Here is a 12,266-nt window from a genome sequence, read left to right on the forward strand (position 1 = left end):
TACCGCACTTACGTGTTCTCTCAGCGTAGAAGGCCTTGCTGCCCTCGCGCTCGCTATTTATAGTCCCTCGGCTCTCGCGAGAACACCGCCCGGCTGTGCCAGCCCCGCGCTCTGCATGAGGAATACACCGCGAGGCAGAGCGGCGCCTTCCTTCTCCCTTATACATGGTGCGGGGCAGCAGCGCGCGTGCGCCAGCCCTACATAAAAGGCGCGCAGGCACGTAACGCTCAGTCTGAGGTTGTCCGAGGGTAGGTGAGGGGCTCTGGGCATGCTCTTGAGGGTGGGTATGTGGTCTCCCGCTTTCTGCAGTCCTTAAGCTTTTAAAAACAAAAATAATCCTGTTAAGTTTTTGCGTTGTCTGGGGTGGTGGCGGTTTGGTGTGGGTGAGGGCCTGGTTTAGCGGCCTGGGGAGGTGTTCCGTGGGACGTTAGCTGTAGGCGCAGTCGAAAATCACTTGAGGTCTCTTGTGGCCCCTGGTGAGATAACTGTGCCGACAGTATAGGGAACATTAAGCTTATTCCCCACAGTACCTTGTGAGGAGTGAAACCCATGTTCCTATAACTCCTGTGCTGAGCAGGTATTGGGAGTAGGGTGTACTTAAGTGATGGCTGTTACCCGGAGACTCCTGCCCTCCAGCAGCCGGTGTTGAGCGTGGGCCTGGCTTGCCCGAGTGCGAGCTGGCAGCCTGTGGTAGATGGCCTTGTCTTACACCTTTGTAATGATTCTGCCTTTTTTGCTTGTGAAGGTCAGCTGTACAGAGCAATGGGGATGTTACAAGGGACCTCGGACGACAGTGCGCCCAAGGATGTAATTCTTGCAATTGTGACTGGCGCATCCTGAAGGATGGCAGGTAAACCAGCAGGAACCAGTCGAAGCCAAGGTGAGGAACTTGAGAAACTCTGGAAATGGAGCGATGAGCCAAGACGAGACCACGTGTAGAAGACTCGGAGTGCATGGAAAGGATACTAAGAGATCTCTTCAACAACCACTAGGGACCGCCAGAGACTACTGAAGACCCCCATGTGGTCCCTTGGAGACCTAGGCTGGATGTGTATTGACACTGTAAATATAACCATTAATTCCAGGAAATGGAATGAATATGTAATCATTGTGGGAAATTTAATGTGTTACCTGACAGGCTGATAAAAAATGTTGCCTGTTGTGGCATGCATGCTGGGTGGAGTGATCTCTGTGCATCTAGTGCTGCAATAAGAGCATTCCTGCTTCCTAATGTATCTGTGCTAAGGTTTATTCCTGACTTTGGTGGTAGGGATGTGGCAATAACTGCGTGTTCACAGCTGGAACACTTTGAAATTATTCAGTTCTGTATCCTTACGTGCAATAAAAGATCATTTGCTTGAAAGTTGGTTTGTCAAGTCTATTTGTTGTGCCTGTGGTCTGAAAACCCCGCTCGCCCAGTGGCTGGGGCCGGGAAGCCGTGTTCCTGAGGCGGGAAGGGGATGCTGTGCTGGAGCGCCTGTCCCGCGGGTACCCGCCCGCACCAAAGATGGCGTTGCCGCCGGCGTGGGGTAGACGTCACTAGACTGCGCCGGAAGTGGCGCCCTTCTCCCGTGGCAACCGGGAGCGCCGGAAGTGGGCGGCACGTGGAGCCGGCATGGAGGGGGCCGCCAGCCCCGTGCGCTTCAAGAGCAAGTGAGGGGCGGCGGGGGGGCTGGGGCTGGGGGGCCGGGGCTCCCCCTCGGGCGGGCTGCCGCCGTTCGGTTTAACCGCCGCTCTGCGCTGTGTCTCTTTCCCTTCCAGCTACGCCGTGTGCCGGAGAATCGAGCCTTTCTACAAGGGGGGGCGAGTGCAGGTGAGACCCGGCTCCGCCGCCCGGCCCGGCCCGGTTGGACAGTACCCCGGCTCGGTAACGCTCCACCTTTCCTTTCCCTTTTCCCCAGATAAGCCGAGATGGAAAATTTATGTTTTGCCCCTGCGGGACCAAGCTGAACGTCATCGATGTGGACACAGGAGCTCTCCACAGCCTCCAGCAGGTGAGGAGGCCTGGCCTCTGCTGGGTGGTGGTGAACCGCTGCGGGTTTCCAAGGGCTCCTGGGGTGTTCCTGCTGTCGCTGGCTGTTGATCTAAAGCTCCCAAGAGTGAGAAGCAGAGGGGAGGGTGAGAATGCTTCTAAACACAGGCAGGGATTGGTCGTGTTGTCCCCAAGCACAGCTGGGAAGCTGCTGGTTGTGCTTAGCATCAGCAGAAGCATGTAGAGAAGGGTGCTCTGAGCACGCAGTGCCTATGGTGTAACTGTGGGGCTTTTACCTTTCATTTTTCTAGGATGACGAGGAAGATATCAGTTCGTTTGTTCTTAGCCCTGATGATGAGGTATGTGTTTGCTTTGTGGTCTTCTGCACTGCTGTGTCAGGCTCCCAGATAAAGCCAGTGAACACCAAAGGCAGCTCTGCCTGGAGGCACCTTGTGTTCCCAGAGAACTCTGCCAAGTCTTCTCAGGCTTCCATCTGTCTCTCCTTCTGGGTTCACCTTGGACAGAGGAATGCTGAGAGACTCAGCTTCACAAGTGTCATAGCAAGTGTCATTCTGTGCTCTGTGTGTGGGCACTGAAAGAAATTTAAATCAAATTAGTACTTAATCATGCTTTCCTTCACCTTGCTTTTGCGTAGAGCCTCGTGACAGGGAGCCGAGCCCTGTTGCTGAAGCAGTGGAACTGGCGAGAGAACAAGTGTGTCCGCACATGGAAAGCCGTGCACATAGCGCCAGTCGCTAGCATGGCCTTTGACTCTACTTCAACATTGTTAGCCACAGGTACGGCCCCATGTCACTGGCACATGGTGGGAGTGATAATCGCCCTTCTGCTTCTGAGTAATTTGGCTCAGCTGGACACTGAAGTAGTGATGTTCTGAATTCAGCTGTAATCAGAAGAGGTTTTACTTAGAAATGACATCTTGACCAACAACAAGGGGTTCTTTCGATGTTCTCTCTGAAATATACTTAGTAAAATGCTGACAAATGTCTGGCATCTATAGGACAGTGCAGTATAGTTGTCCTGGTGTAGGACAAGGACTCGTGGAGATGGAGGAGGTCAGCCATGGCCTATAACTTAATTCTATTTCAGGTTTGAGTGTGAGTAGTCAGATTTTTCCCAGCTCTCTGAAAGCTTAGGGTGTTCCATGGACTTCTCTTGGTGTGGGTGGTGGTTGCTGGATTCATTTTTCTTTCTGCTGCCTTTGCAACCCATGAAATGTTAAACTTGCTGATACGCTGGACCTCCTGCATCTCCTCTGTAGTTCATTCTTACGTGCCTTTCTTTTCCCAGGTGGCTGTGACAGCACCATTAAGATCTGGGATATGATCAAACAGTACTGCACACACAACCTAAAAGGATCTTCAGGAGTTGTACAGTAAGGACGAGCCATATTTGTCGGTTGCTGGCATTAGTGTGGTGCTTGGATGCTGGGATTGATGTGAAATATCTTGAGTTAATGGAATATAAAGGCCCATTCTGAGTGGGTTCTGAGCTCTTCTGCTCCATGATTTTTGAGATGTCTAGTGAAGGAGCAGAGTTGTGACTGACTAGCCCAGAGAGGAAAAAGTTTGGTCAAGAAATCTGTTGGAATCTAAATGGAATATCTGTGCTTGATAACTGATGTATTTCAAGAACCTGGCAAGAATGGCAAAGATCAATTGTAAATTTTGCTGGTGGGTGGCAGAGTCATGAAGCCCTACAAAGAAAGTCCTTTTACAAATTCATGTCGATTGATCTGTCAGACTCTTTGTGTAGAATGTATATTTGTTTAAATGTTGGGCTAATGCCAGCATGCATTAAACATATAGTTTAATAAGCATAAACAGATAGTTTACTCCTGTCCTGCTCAAGTGCATTTCCTTCTGTCCAGCCTTGTTGAGTTCCACCCTGATGTCTCCTGTCTGCAACTCTTCTCCTCCTCAATCGACTACAAAATCCGCATCTGGGACCTGAAATCCAGCAAGTGCGTTGCTACGCTGGACGGCCACTTCAGTGCCGTCACCTCGCTGGCGTTTGCAGATGGAAATACGCTCGTCAGGTAAAACCTTGCAGAGGCTTAGCCTTTCTCTCCTGCCAGAGACTGGGTGTTTTTCTAGGCTCTGGCAAGGTTCTCCAGTGAGGAGGAGGACTGCTACAGGTGTTTGTTCTCTGCTTGACCATGCAAGTGTGTAACTGAGGCTGTCGGCACCTGTGTTTTGGGCAATGTACCGTGCTGCCACGTGGAAGGCTGGTGCTTTCTTTCACATGGGCCTCTTCAGAGAGGGGGTGAACTCCCACAACTCCAGATTTGCACTTACAGCTCGAGTTCTCAGAGCCCAAATTGAATGGATTTAGCACTGAAACTGATCTTTTAACTTGCAGTTCTGGCCGTGATAAAGTCTGCATGGTGTGGGACCTGAAAACTAGAGAAAGCAAACGAACCGTCCCTGTCTATGAGGTAAAATTGCATTTAATTTATTCCTTTGAGATCCTTTGTAGTTTCTAGGTCATGGTCCTACGGTACCTCTGCCTCTTTAGGTTCCTGTGTACTGTGAAATCAGGTTTCTCTCCCTTGTACTTTCCAGAGGCCTTAAAACTCTGTGCCTAAAGCTGTTTATTTTCTTTTCCTCCTTGCTGGTGTGGTTCTGCCTGGGAAGTTTGAGCAAATAGTGCCACCACTGCTGTCTCCACTGTCTCCCCAGTGCTGGAGGAGGAAGGAAGGATGGTCATGTAAAAACATTGTATCTGCCCGCCTGTCTTCAGCAGCCACGTGGTCCGGGGCAGTGGAGTGTGGTGTGCCCACGCCTGTTGGCACTAGCGGGCTGTTGCACAGCTCTGGTTGCTGAAATGGGATGCTGGTCCCATGCGCTCAGCTGGTGTTTGGCCAACTCTCTTGCAGAGCGTGGAAGCTGCCGTCTTGTTACCTGAAAAGGGAGATTTCTCTCGACTGGGTGTGAAGAAACAAGGGTTGCATTTTGTCACAGCTGGCAGCAAAGGTGAGTGTCCTGGCATGTCACTGCCAGATCTGGAGGCTGAGGAAGGACAGTATTTAAGGCACTGCACTGCCATTATTCCCGGGATGTGCATTCTGTGTGTGGTGGAAGCCTTGGGATGAACGAAGGGCTGGAGAGCAGAGCCTTCTGAGTTCCTCTAACAGTAGTGGATGAGCAGGACTGATCAGGCATGCTGTGAACCTTTTAACTATATGTGTTCTCAAACTGCAATAAAGTTTGATTTGGATTGAATAAGGAAAACTATATGGCCCTTCATGCCACTGTCACTGAATCTCTTTGAAGTCCTGCCTCAAAGCTGTGTAGCTTTTTCCAGTAGGCGAGGCCAGGGTTTGTTCTATATTTCTTGGACAATTGCTGTCTAAACCAGTGGCTTTGACAGATAATTTATGTCGTCATTTTTGTTAGGCATCCTGAAAGTCTGGGAAGTTGCCACAGCTGCATGCGTGTATACCCAGCCTGTGCCCTTTGAATTGAAGGAGGAGGCGAGCGAGCGCAGTGTCACCCAGTGCATGCTTGTGCCTGCGAGGAATGAGATTGTCACAGTGTCCGTGGAACACAACATTGTTTTATATGATGCTCAAACTCTTCAGCTCAGGAAGCAGGTAACAACCCTCAGCCTCCCTTTCCCTCTTCCTTTATCCATACTTTAGGATCAGCTCTGCTTCTGGTGGAAGCTTTGTCCAGGGGTGCCCTTGTCTGCTGCCTGTTCTTGAGTTGTTGGGTACAAGCCAGAAAGCCAAGTTCACTGGTGGAGTTATTTGGAGGAATATTGCACAAATGTAGGAAAAAGCAAGCAGAACAGGCCTAGCCAGAAATCCTTCCTGTGCTCCAGCTTGTGTGTAAAAAAATATATTTGTACACGCAGTATTAAATGAAAAGGCACAGTAATGCGGTCTCAGTGAGCATGGCGCCATTCAGTGCTTCTCTAACCAGCTGACTTTTCCCTGTTAAACTCTTTATGTCCTCAGCTTGCAGGTTACAACGATGAGGTTCTGGATGTGAAGTTCCTTGGGCCCACTGATTCTCACATTGTTGTGGCTACCAACAGCCCTCAGCTGAAAGTGTTTGAACTGGCAACATCGCACTGCCAGATCCTCTATGGCCACACAGGTGTGTGGTCAGCTTTGATGTGGGTGTATGGGGGATGTGCGAGTATTTCTTTATCCAGCTTCTCTCACAACTCTTATGTGGAGACTGGAGTCCTTAAGTTCTCTCTGGAACAGCATCACAACGGGTTTTGGAGTTGTCTGGAGAAAGGATTTACCGTGCGGTCCTGGTTTTGCAAACACTAGTTTTCTTTCTCCGGGCTTGTCAGTTCGGACCCTTTCACTAGCAGCAAGATCGATATTGGAGCTAGAGATGTAGATACATGAGTGTGAGCGCTCTGAATGCAGCTTAGTGGCTGCAGGTGACAGGTTCGCATCGATGCCATAAGCAGCAGGTCACTCCGTAGTGAGTGTGGATGTGTTGTGTCCCGAGTGTCCCCCACCTGTCTCCCAGTCTGTGAGCGGTGGACTCATTAATTCATGCATTTCTGCTGTCCGGTGTCAGTGTTACTCTGCATCCACTGTATTTTCTTCTTCCATTTAGAAACAATTCTTGCTTTGGATGTCTTCAGAAAAGGCCTGATGTTCGTCAGCTGTGCTAAGGTGTGTTAGTTTTCCTCATTTAATGAAACTTTTCATTTCTAGTGAACTTTATGGGCAGAGTCGTATTCCTTTTTGGCAATCCAGAAAGGGCTTTTGTTTGGATGGAATTCCTGTCTGCTATAACCCCCAAATAAAAGGTTCTTCCACTATCCCTTTTTAATGTTGTCCCTGGGGAAATGCAGTTGATTGTATTTTATTAGCCTGAAGGGAGATGCCTTGTTCTCCAAGCATGTTCGTCTTGCATTAGAGTTCAGAGGTGTCATTAGTGTGAGACTAATGGGGAGCCATGCATAAGAACCATGATGGAAGAAAAGGTGCTAACTGCCCTGATACAGCCAGAAATAAACCTCCATGCTGGAATTCCAGACTGCAGCGCATCATGCTTGGTGGTGTCTGCCCTCACCCACTCTGACGAGTGCAGGCAGAGGTTCAGGCTTGAACATAAGTGAATAGTCAGGCTCACAGGTGTGCTTAATGCATGGGGAACTGATCACTTGTCAAAAAAGCACAGTGGTTTCTGTCCTCTCCCATTACAGGACAAAAGCCTTCGAGTCTGGCGGATGAACAAAGATGGAAGGGTGACCTGTATAGCCCAAGGATTGGGTCATGCACATGGGGTAGCTGCTGTCTCTTGCTCGAGGTAATAAAAATTGGACAAGGGTTTCCCTTTGCAAGCATGAGGCATGGCTGCTGTGCTGATCCTCGGGATGAATGTTTTGGTGGATGCCTGCCTCTGAGCTGTGCTGTTTCTCATTCCTGGTCCCAGCTTGTCATGGTGCTCTGAGTGTCAAGGAAGGGTGATTAAAAAAATATTTTTTGGATGCATCCATCTGTGCATAAGTTGTGAAGTTTGCATTTCTTTTTTAGTCTAACTCCTGTTTGCCTTAAAGAGCAGCAGCTGGGTAAGTTGCCAGATAAAGCTTGAGTGATTGGGAGAGGAGGGTTGGGAAGTGAAGGGAACGTATCTATGAAGTTGTTTCCTTGAATAGCCTGTCTGTTTGTCAGCTCTTCTCCTTCCTTTGTGCTGCCTAACAGTCTGTAAGCCCAGCTTCCCTGCTCAAGAGCTGCAGCATAGCTTGTCTGTAAATGAAGAGAGCTAACTGCTCTTGCCTAATGTCTGAATTGCTGGAGGCTATGCCAGGGACCTAAGTAAAATGAAAGACAGTTTAAAAAATGTTAAAGCGCTCTGTTTCACATCCCAGCAGAGTGACTGAATGTGTGTAAATCCCAGCAGGGGAGGAGAAGGCCATATTTTTTCTGTGCAGGGGAAGCCACTTTTGCTTCTTTACACTTAGCATCTTTATTCCTTTCAGACTGAAAGAAAACTTCATAGTAACCAGCAGCCAGGACTGCACAATCAAAATCTGGAATATCCCAGAATCCCTCACTTCCAAAGCAAAAGCAGCCTTGATCTCCAGTCCAGAAATCCTTCATGCAAAAGTGACTGAGAGGGGTCATGACAAGGTAAAGCTCCCCCTGACGTTAGAACATGCTTTTTAATACTTAAAACTTTCTTTCCTTGTGTTGCACCCTACATTTATTACCTGTCTGACAGCTGGAGCAAAGGCTTAAATGGCTTTGTACTCTCTCTACTTGCGTGACTTCTCCAGGACATAAACAGTGTGGCGGTTTCTCCAAACGACAAGCTGATTGCCACAGGCTCGCAGGATCGGCTGGCCAAGCTGTGGTCCTGTTCTGATTGCTCTTTGCTGGGTGTCTTCACTGGACATAAGCGTGGAATCTGGTGTGTGCAGTTCTCTCCAATGGATCAGATTTTGGCCACCTCTTCGGCAGATGGGACCCTGAAGCTCTGGGGAATCTTGGACTTCAGCTGCCTGAAGGTAATGAGAACTCAGAGTGCCCCTTGCTCTAGGCAACCCTTGCATGCTACAGGGATTGGTAAAAACTTCTTCAAAAAGGTACGTGCTTGTTAGTGCAGCTGACATGCAGCAATGTGGCCATACTGGAAGGAAGAGCTATGCAGCTCTAGCTGCCTTCTCCAGGATCTTGGTTCTGAGCTGCATGCAAAGCTCCGTGACAAGAGCTTCTGCCTGGTGCTTTCTTTTCTAACTAACCAGTGAGCAACATGGTTGATCAGAGGGGAAAAGCACATTGATGCTATTGAAAGAAAGCTGGCTTTGCCTGACACAGCTGTGGCCGTGAAGCAAACCCACACAAGTTTAAATTTTAGACTCATTCTTCATAGAAAAGCTCTCTTTCCAGCCCAGCAGTGTCTCACTAAGACCCTGAGAGGGCAGTTGCTAACTCTGCCGCATTCTGCCCAGCAGTGGTACCTCACTGACCGCTCCACGTAGTGACAGGGCAATCAGCCCTCTGGGGAGACAGCCCGTGGAGTTGGCCTCACAATTCAGACCATTTGCCCAACAAGTTTAAGCAAGCAGGTTGTTTGCAAAAATGGTATAAGGACAAGTAATTTCCTACTTTTCCCTTTTAACCTGCAGTGAAAGTCCCAAGGATAGAGGCTGCTTTTTGGAATGTACTTATTAGGGCTTTAGAAGTAAATATTATCCTCCTGAAAGAGGACTCTCTCAAAAGGCCTGGCAACAGCTCTGACACTTTCTAGCTTCCTTTCTGTTTTCCAGACCTTTGAGGGTCACGATGCCTCTGTACTGAAGATCATTTTTGTAAGCCGAGGAACACAACTGCTCAGCAGGTAAGTGCCACACCAGGAGCGTAGGGGAAGATGCAGAACTAATCAGAAGGAAAATCTCTTAGCTGATATCCACAGCAAGAGGGAAGAGTTATACAATGGATTTAGTTTTGGAAAGACTGATAGGAAGATGCCACGTTTATGCCAAGCTTTCTGCAGGAGCTAACCTGTCTCCCTCTTCTGCAGTCGTGCAGGGCGTTCTTGTTAGCTGCGGTGATGTGGCTGCATTGGTGACATACACTGTAGTTGGGCAGAGCTAAGGGTGCATCTCACACTTGACATTTTTGGTTAATTCTGCTCCTGTTTGAAAGGAATGGGACAAGTTTAGCTGATATTTGAGGTGGGTGACAGAGTGAGAATGGATCTATCCGGTGATTCTTTTTGTTATGTTTCTTTCTCTTCCAAAAGTGGTTCTGATGGTCTCTTAAAACTCTGGACAATTAAAACCAATGAGTGTGTGAAAACGTTAGACGGTCATGAAGATAAAATCTGGGGTCTTCACTCTAACAAACAAGACGATATCGTCGTGACAGCATCCAGTGACTCCTGCATCACGCTGTGGAAGGTACGGTACAGGTCTTTCTGTGTTTCCTCTCTGTGTTAGTAATCAGAATGCAGCTGGATAGCTCAGGGTCCCAATGGTTTGTTCCTCGCTATTCCAGCATGACATGTGCTCTCCTCATTTTCTGCACTTTGAAATCAAGTCAGTAAGGTATATCTTGGGGTTTGGGGGGCTTTTTGGCCATACTGTATGTTCCCAGTTGATGTTGTAAAAAGAAGAGCCGATGGACCTTAGCAGCCTGCCCAGTGCTGGTGTTCTAAAAGTGCTTTGGAGGGAAGTTGTGAGTTGCTGGATTTCACACTTAAATTACTTGACCTAGAGATCTTGCTGCAGAAATTGGTTTCCTAATCACTTGATGGCTAAATAAAAATTCATCTGTATTACAGCAAGATTTGACAAAGCTGTATCCTGTTTTTTTATAGGACGTCACTGAAATTGAAGAGAAAGAAGCGCAAGCTAAACAGGAGGAGCAGATTATGAAGTAAGTTGGTCTCGTGCAATAATAAGCTGCGAAAGGCCAGCTCTGTCGAGTGAAACTGGCCACGCCTGGAGCCATCCAGCTCCATCTAATCTGAATGTTACATCATTTAGCTATTTAGAGGCTGTCAAGGCACAGTAGTCTCTTCTACTTCGTAGTTTATCTTTAGCTCCTGCAAAGCCTTGCTTGCTGTCAGCTTGACAATTGATTAGTTTCATGTTTATGCACTGTTAAGAAAGCAAAGTCAAACATCCCAAACCTACTTTCACTTTTTCCCACTTCACCCAGCACTAAATAGTTCAGGGAGCCCCTGAATGTGCCAGGGTAATTATCTGCACAATGAGGGCACTGAGGCATTCATCGGCAAACAGTATTAACTTCTTGTCCTTAAACCTCTGCACACTATTTTTGCCAAATCTGCTGCTTTCTGTGTAGCGTTTTTTAACACCAAGCAAATATTTTTCTCTCTCTGTATAGTGGTTTTTTTCACCAAACAAATATTTGTCTCACTCTTGACCCTGACTTGTTTTCCAGAGAGCAAGAGCTTTCCAACCTGCTTCATGAGAAAAGATACCTCAAAGCTTTAGGGTTGGCCATCTCTCTGGATCGTCCGCACACAGTGTTGATGGTGGTCAAAGGTGAGTCCACCTGGTGCCCTGAAGGCATTTTTCTGCCCTCTCTGCTTTCCAGAACATCTCTCCCAGGTCGACGGAGACTACAAAGCCTAATTGTCTGAAAGCCTCCGTTTTCTCTTTCTCAAATGACTCCCTTTTTCCTAAGTAAAATCACTGCAGACAACAAGTGGTCTCCCTGCTCTTGGCCCATGGGTGCACGGGCAGGACTCTTGCATGGACTGTTAGTTTCTCTTTTCTGCAGCCATCCTCAAGGAAACTGATGGGAAGAAGCACTTGGAAGAGAACATCATTCGGCTCCGGAAGGATCAGAAAGGTTTGTTACAACACTGTTTAAGCGCTAAAACCTTCCAGGTCAGGGACTTGTCCTTGTTTTCTTAACTGAAACTGAAAGGAGAATCTCCTTAGACTCAGCATTTACCACTGTGCTGCCACCGCCCTGGAGCAGGACTGCTGCCTGGGGCCAGCTGCTTTGTTGCAGTGCTACACCAGCAGCTGCTGGGAGCTGGTGTGAGTGGCTTTGCCCTCGTTGGGGTGTCCCTGTGAGGGCTCCAGGAGCAGTTGTGTGCAGTTGTCCTGCCCCTCCGGGCTCAGCATCACCGTGTGTGGGAGCTGCCCCGTGCTGCAGGACAGCAGAGATGCTTTCCAACGTGGCGTCTCTGTGCGCCCGCGGCGCAGCCAGCCCATACAGATCCCCTTCCTCCCTAGAGGCGGTGTTAACGTTCTTGGTGACGTGGAACACGAACTCTCGAAACTGCCACGAGGCCCAAGCTGTCATTGAAACCCTCCTGAAGCACGAAGCACCAGACAGCCTGTTGCAGTACTCGGGCATTAAATCTGCTGTGGAGGCCCTGCTGCCTTACACCGGTGAGTCAGGCTGCAGGGACAGGCGGTGAGCCTGAGGTCTCCCCCTGTGCTGTGTATGTTCCCTGTTTGCTTGGGTCTGAAGAGAGGAGAGATTTTTGTGCCCCGTTTTGGTGAGCTTTCTCTCCTGTGATGCTAATCATTGCGTTGCTCTCGTTGCAGAGCGCCATTTTCAGAGACTGAGCCGACTGCTACAGGCTTCCATGTTCATTGATTTCATGTGGCAAAACATGAGGCTGGCCGATGCAGCCCAGCAGGAAGACAGGACTTTGTGACCCTCCTCCCACCAGTTGCTTTTTCCAGAGGGGAGAGTCTGAACTGCTTTTCCACCAGGTATGGCAACTGGACTATTTTTCCTTTATTTTATAATAAAATCTTTAAAGTTTTGATTTCTAAACCAAGTCCAGCATTCAGTCTCCTTGGGGCT

At 48.6% G+C, this 12,266-nt stretch overlaps 1 protein-coding gene, 1 long non-coding RNA gene and 1 other non-coding gene across 3 annotated transcripts; all 3 read left to right on the forward strand.

The window, feature by feature from the left end:
* Positions 1 to 13: 13 nt before the first annotated feature.
* Positions 14 to 1,363, forward strand: LOC114010933 (uncharacterized). The gene is made up of 2 exons (XR_003552640.2): positions 14 to 248; positions 746 to 1,363. It is a non-coding gene; the product is annotated as an uncharacterized LOC114010933 (long non-coding RNA).
* On the forward strand, positions 440 to 563 carry LOC114011103 (small nucleolar RNA ACA64). Its single transcript, XR_003552858.1, has one exon. It is a non-coding gene; the product is annotated as a small nucleolar RNA ACA64 (small nucleolar RNA).
* A 180-nt stretch (positions 1,364 to 1,543) lies between the features above and the next one.
* Positions 1,544 to 12,240, forward strand: TBL3 (transducin beta like 3). Its single transcript, XM_055805474.1, has 22 exons — positions 1,544 to 1,653; positions 1,762 to 1,813; positions 1,902 to 1,994; positions 2,284 to 2,331; positions 2,628 to 2,769; positions 3,281 to 3,365; positions 3,861 to 4,028; positions 4,352 to 4,427; positions 4,869 to 4,965; positions 5,389 to 5,585; positions 5,952 to 6,093; positions 6,574 to 6,632; positions 7,169 to 7,272; positions 7,946 to 8,096; positions 8,243 to 8,473; positions 9,236 to 9,306; positions 9,712 to 9,868; positions 10,288 to 10,346; positions 10,878 to 10,981; positions 11,220 to 11,291; positions 11,684 to 11,842; positions 12,002 to 12,240. Exons 1-22 carry the CDS (start codon positions 1,616 to 1,618, stop codon positions 12,112 to 12,114), a joined length of 2,418 nt encoding a protein of 805 aa, XP_055661449.1. The 5' UTR covers positions 1,544 to 1,615; the 3' UTR covers positions 12,115 to 12,240.
* Positions 12,241 to 12,266: the final 26 nt, after the last annotated feature.

Source organism: Falco peregrinus, chromosome 5, assembly GCF_023634155.1.
Source record: "Falco peregrinus isolate bFalPer1 chromosome 5, bFalPer1.pri, whole genome shotgun sequence".
Classification (NCBI taxonomy): Eukaryota; Metazoa; Chordata; class Aves; order Falconiformes; family Falconidae; genus Falco; species Falco peregrinus.

Excerpts from the sequence above, each read along its gene's own strand:
- TBL3 (XM_055805474.1), top strand. The coding sequence starts at position 1,616 with ATGGAGGGGGCCGCCAGCCCCGTGCGCTTCAAGAGCAA. Across the intron at positions 6,094-6,573 it reads GATCCTCTATGGCCACACAG|AAACAATTCTTGCTTTGGAT; the intron begins GTGTGTGGTCAG and ends TCTTCCATTTAG. Across the intron at positions 7,273-7,945 it reads GCTGCTGTCTCTTGCTCGAG|ACTGAAAGAAAACTTCATAG; the intron begins GTAATAAAAATT and ends TATTCCTTTCAG.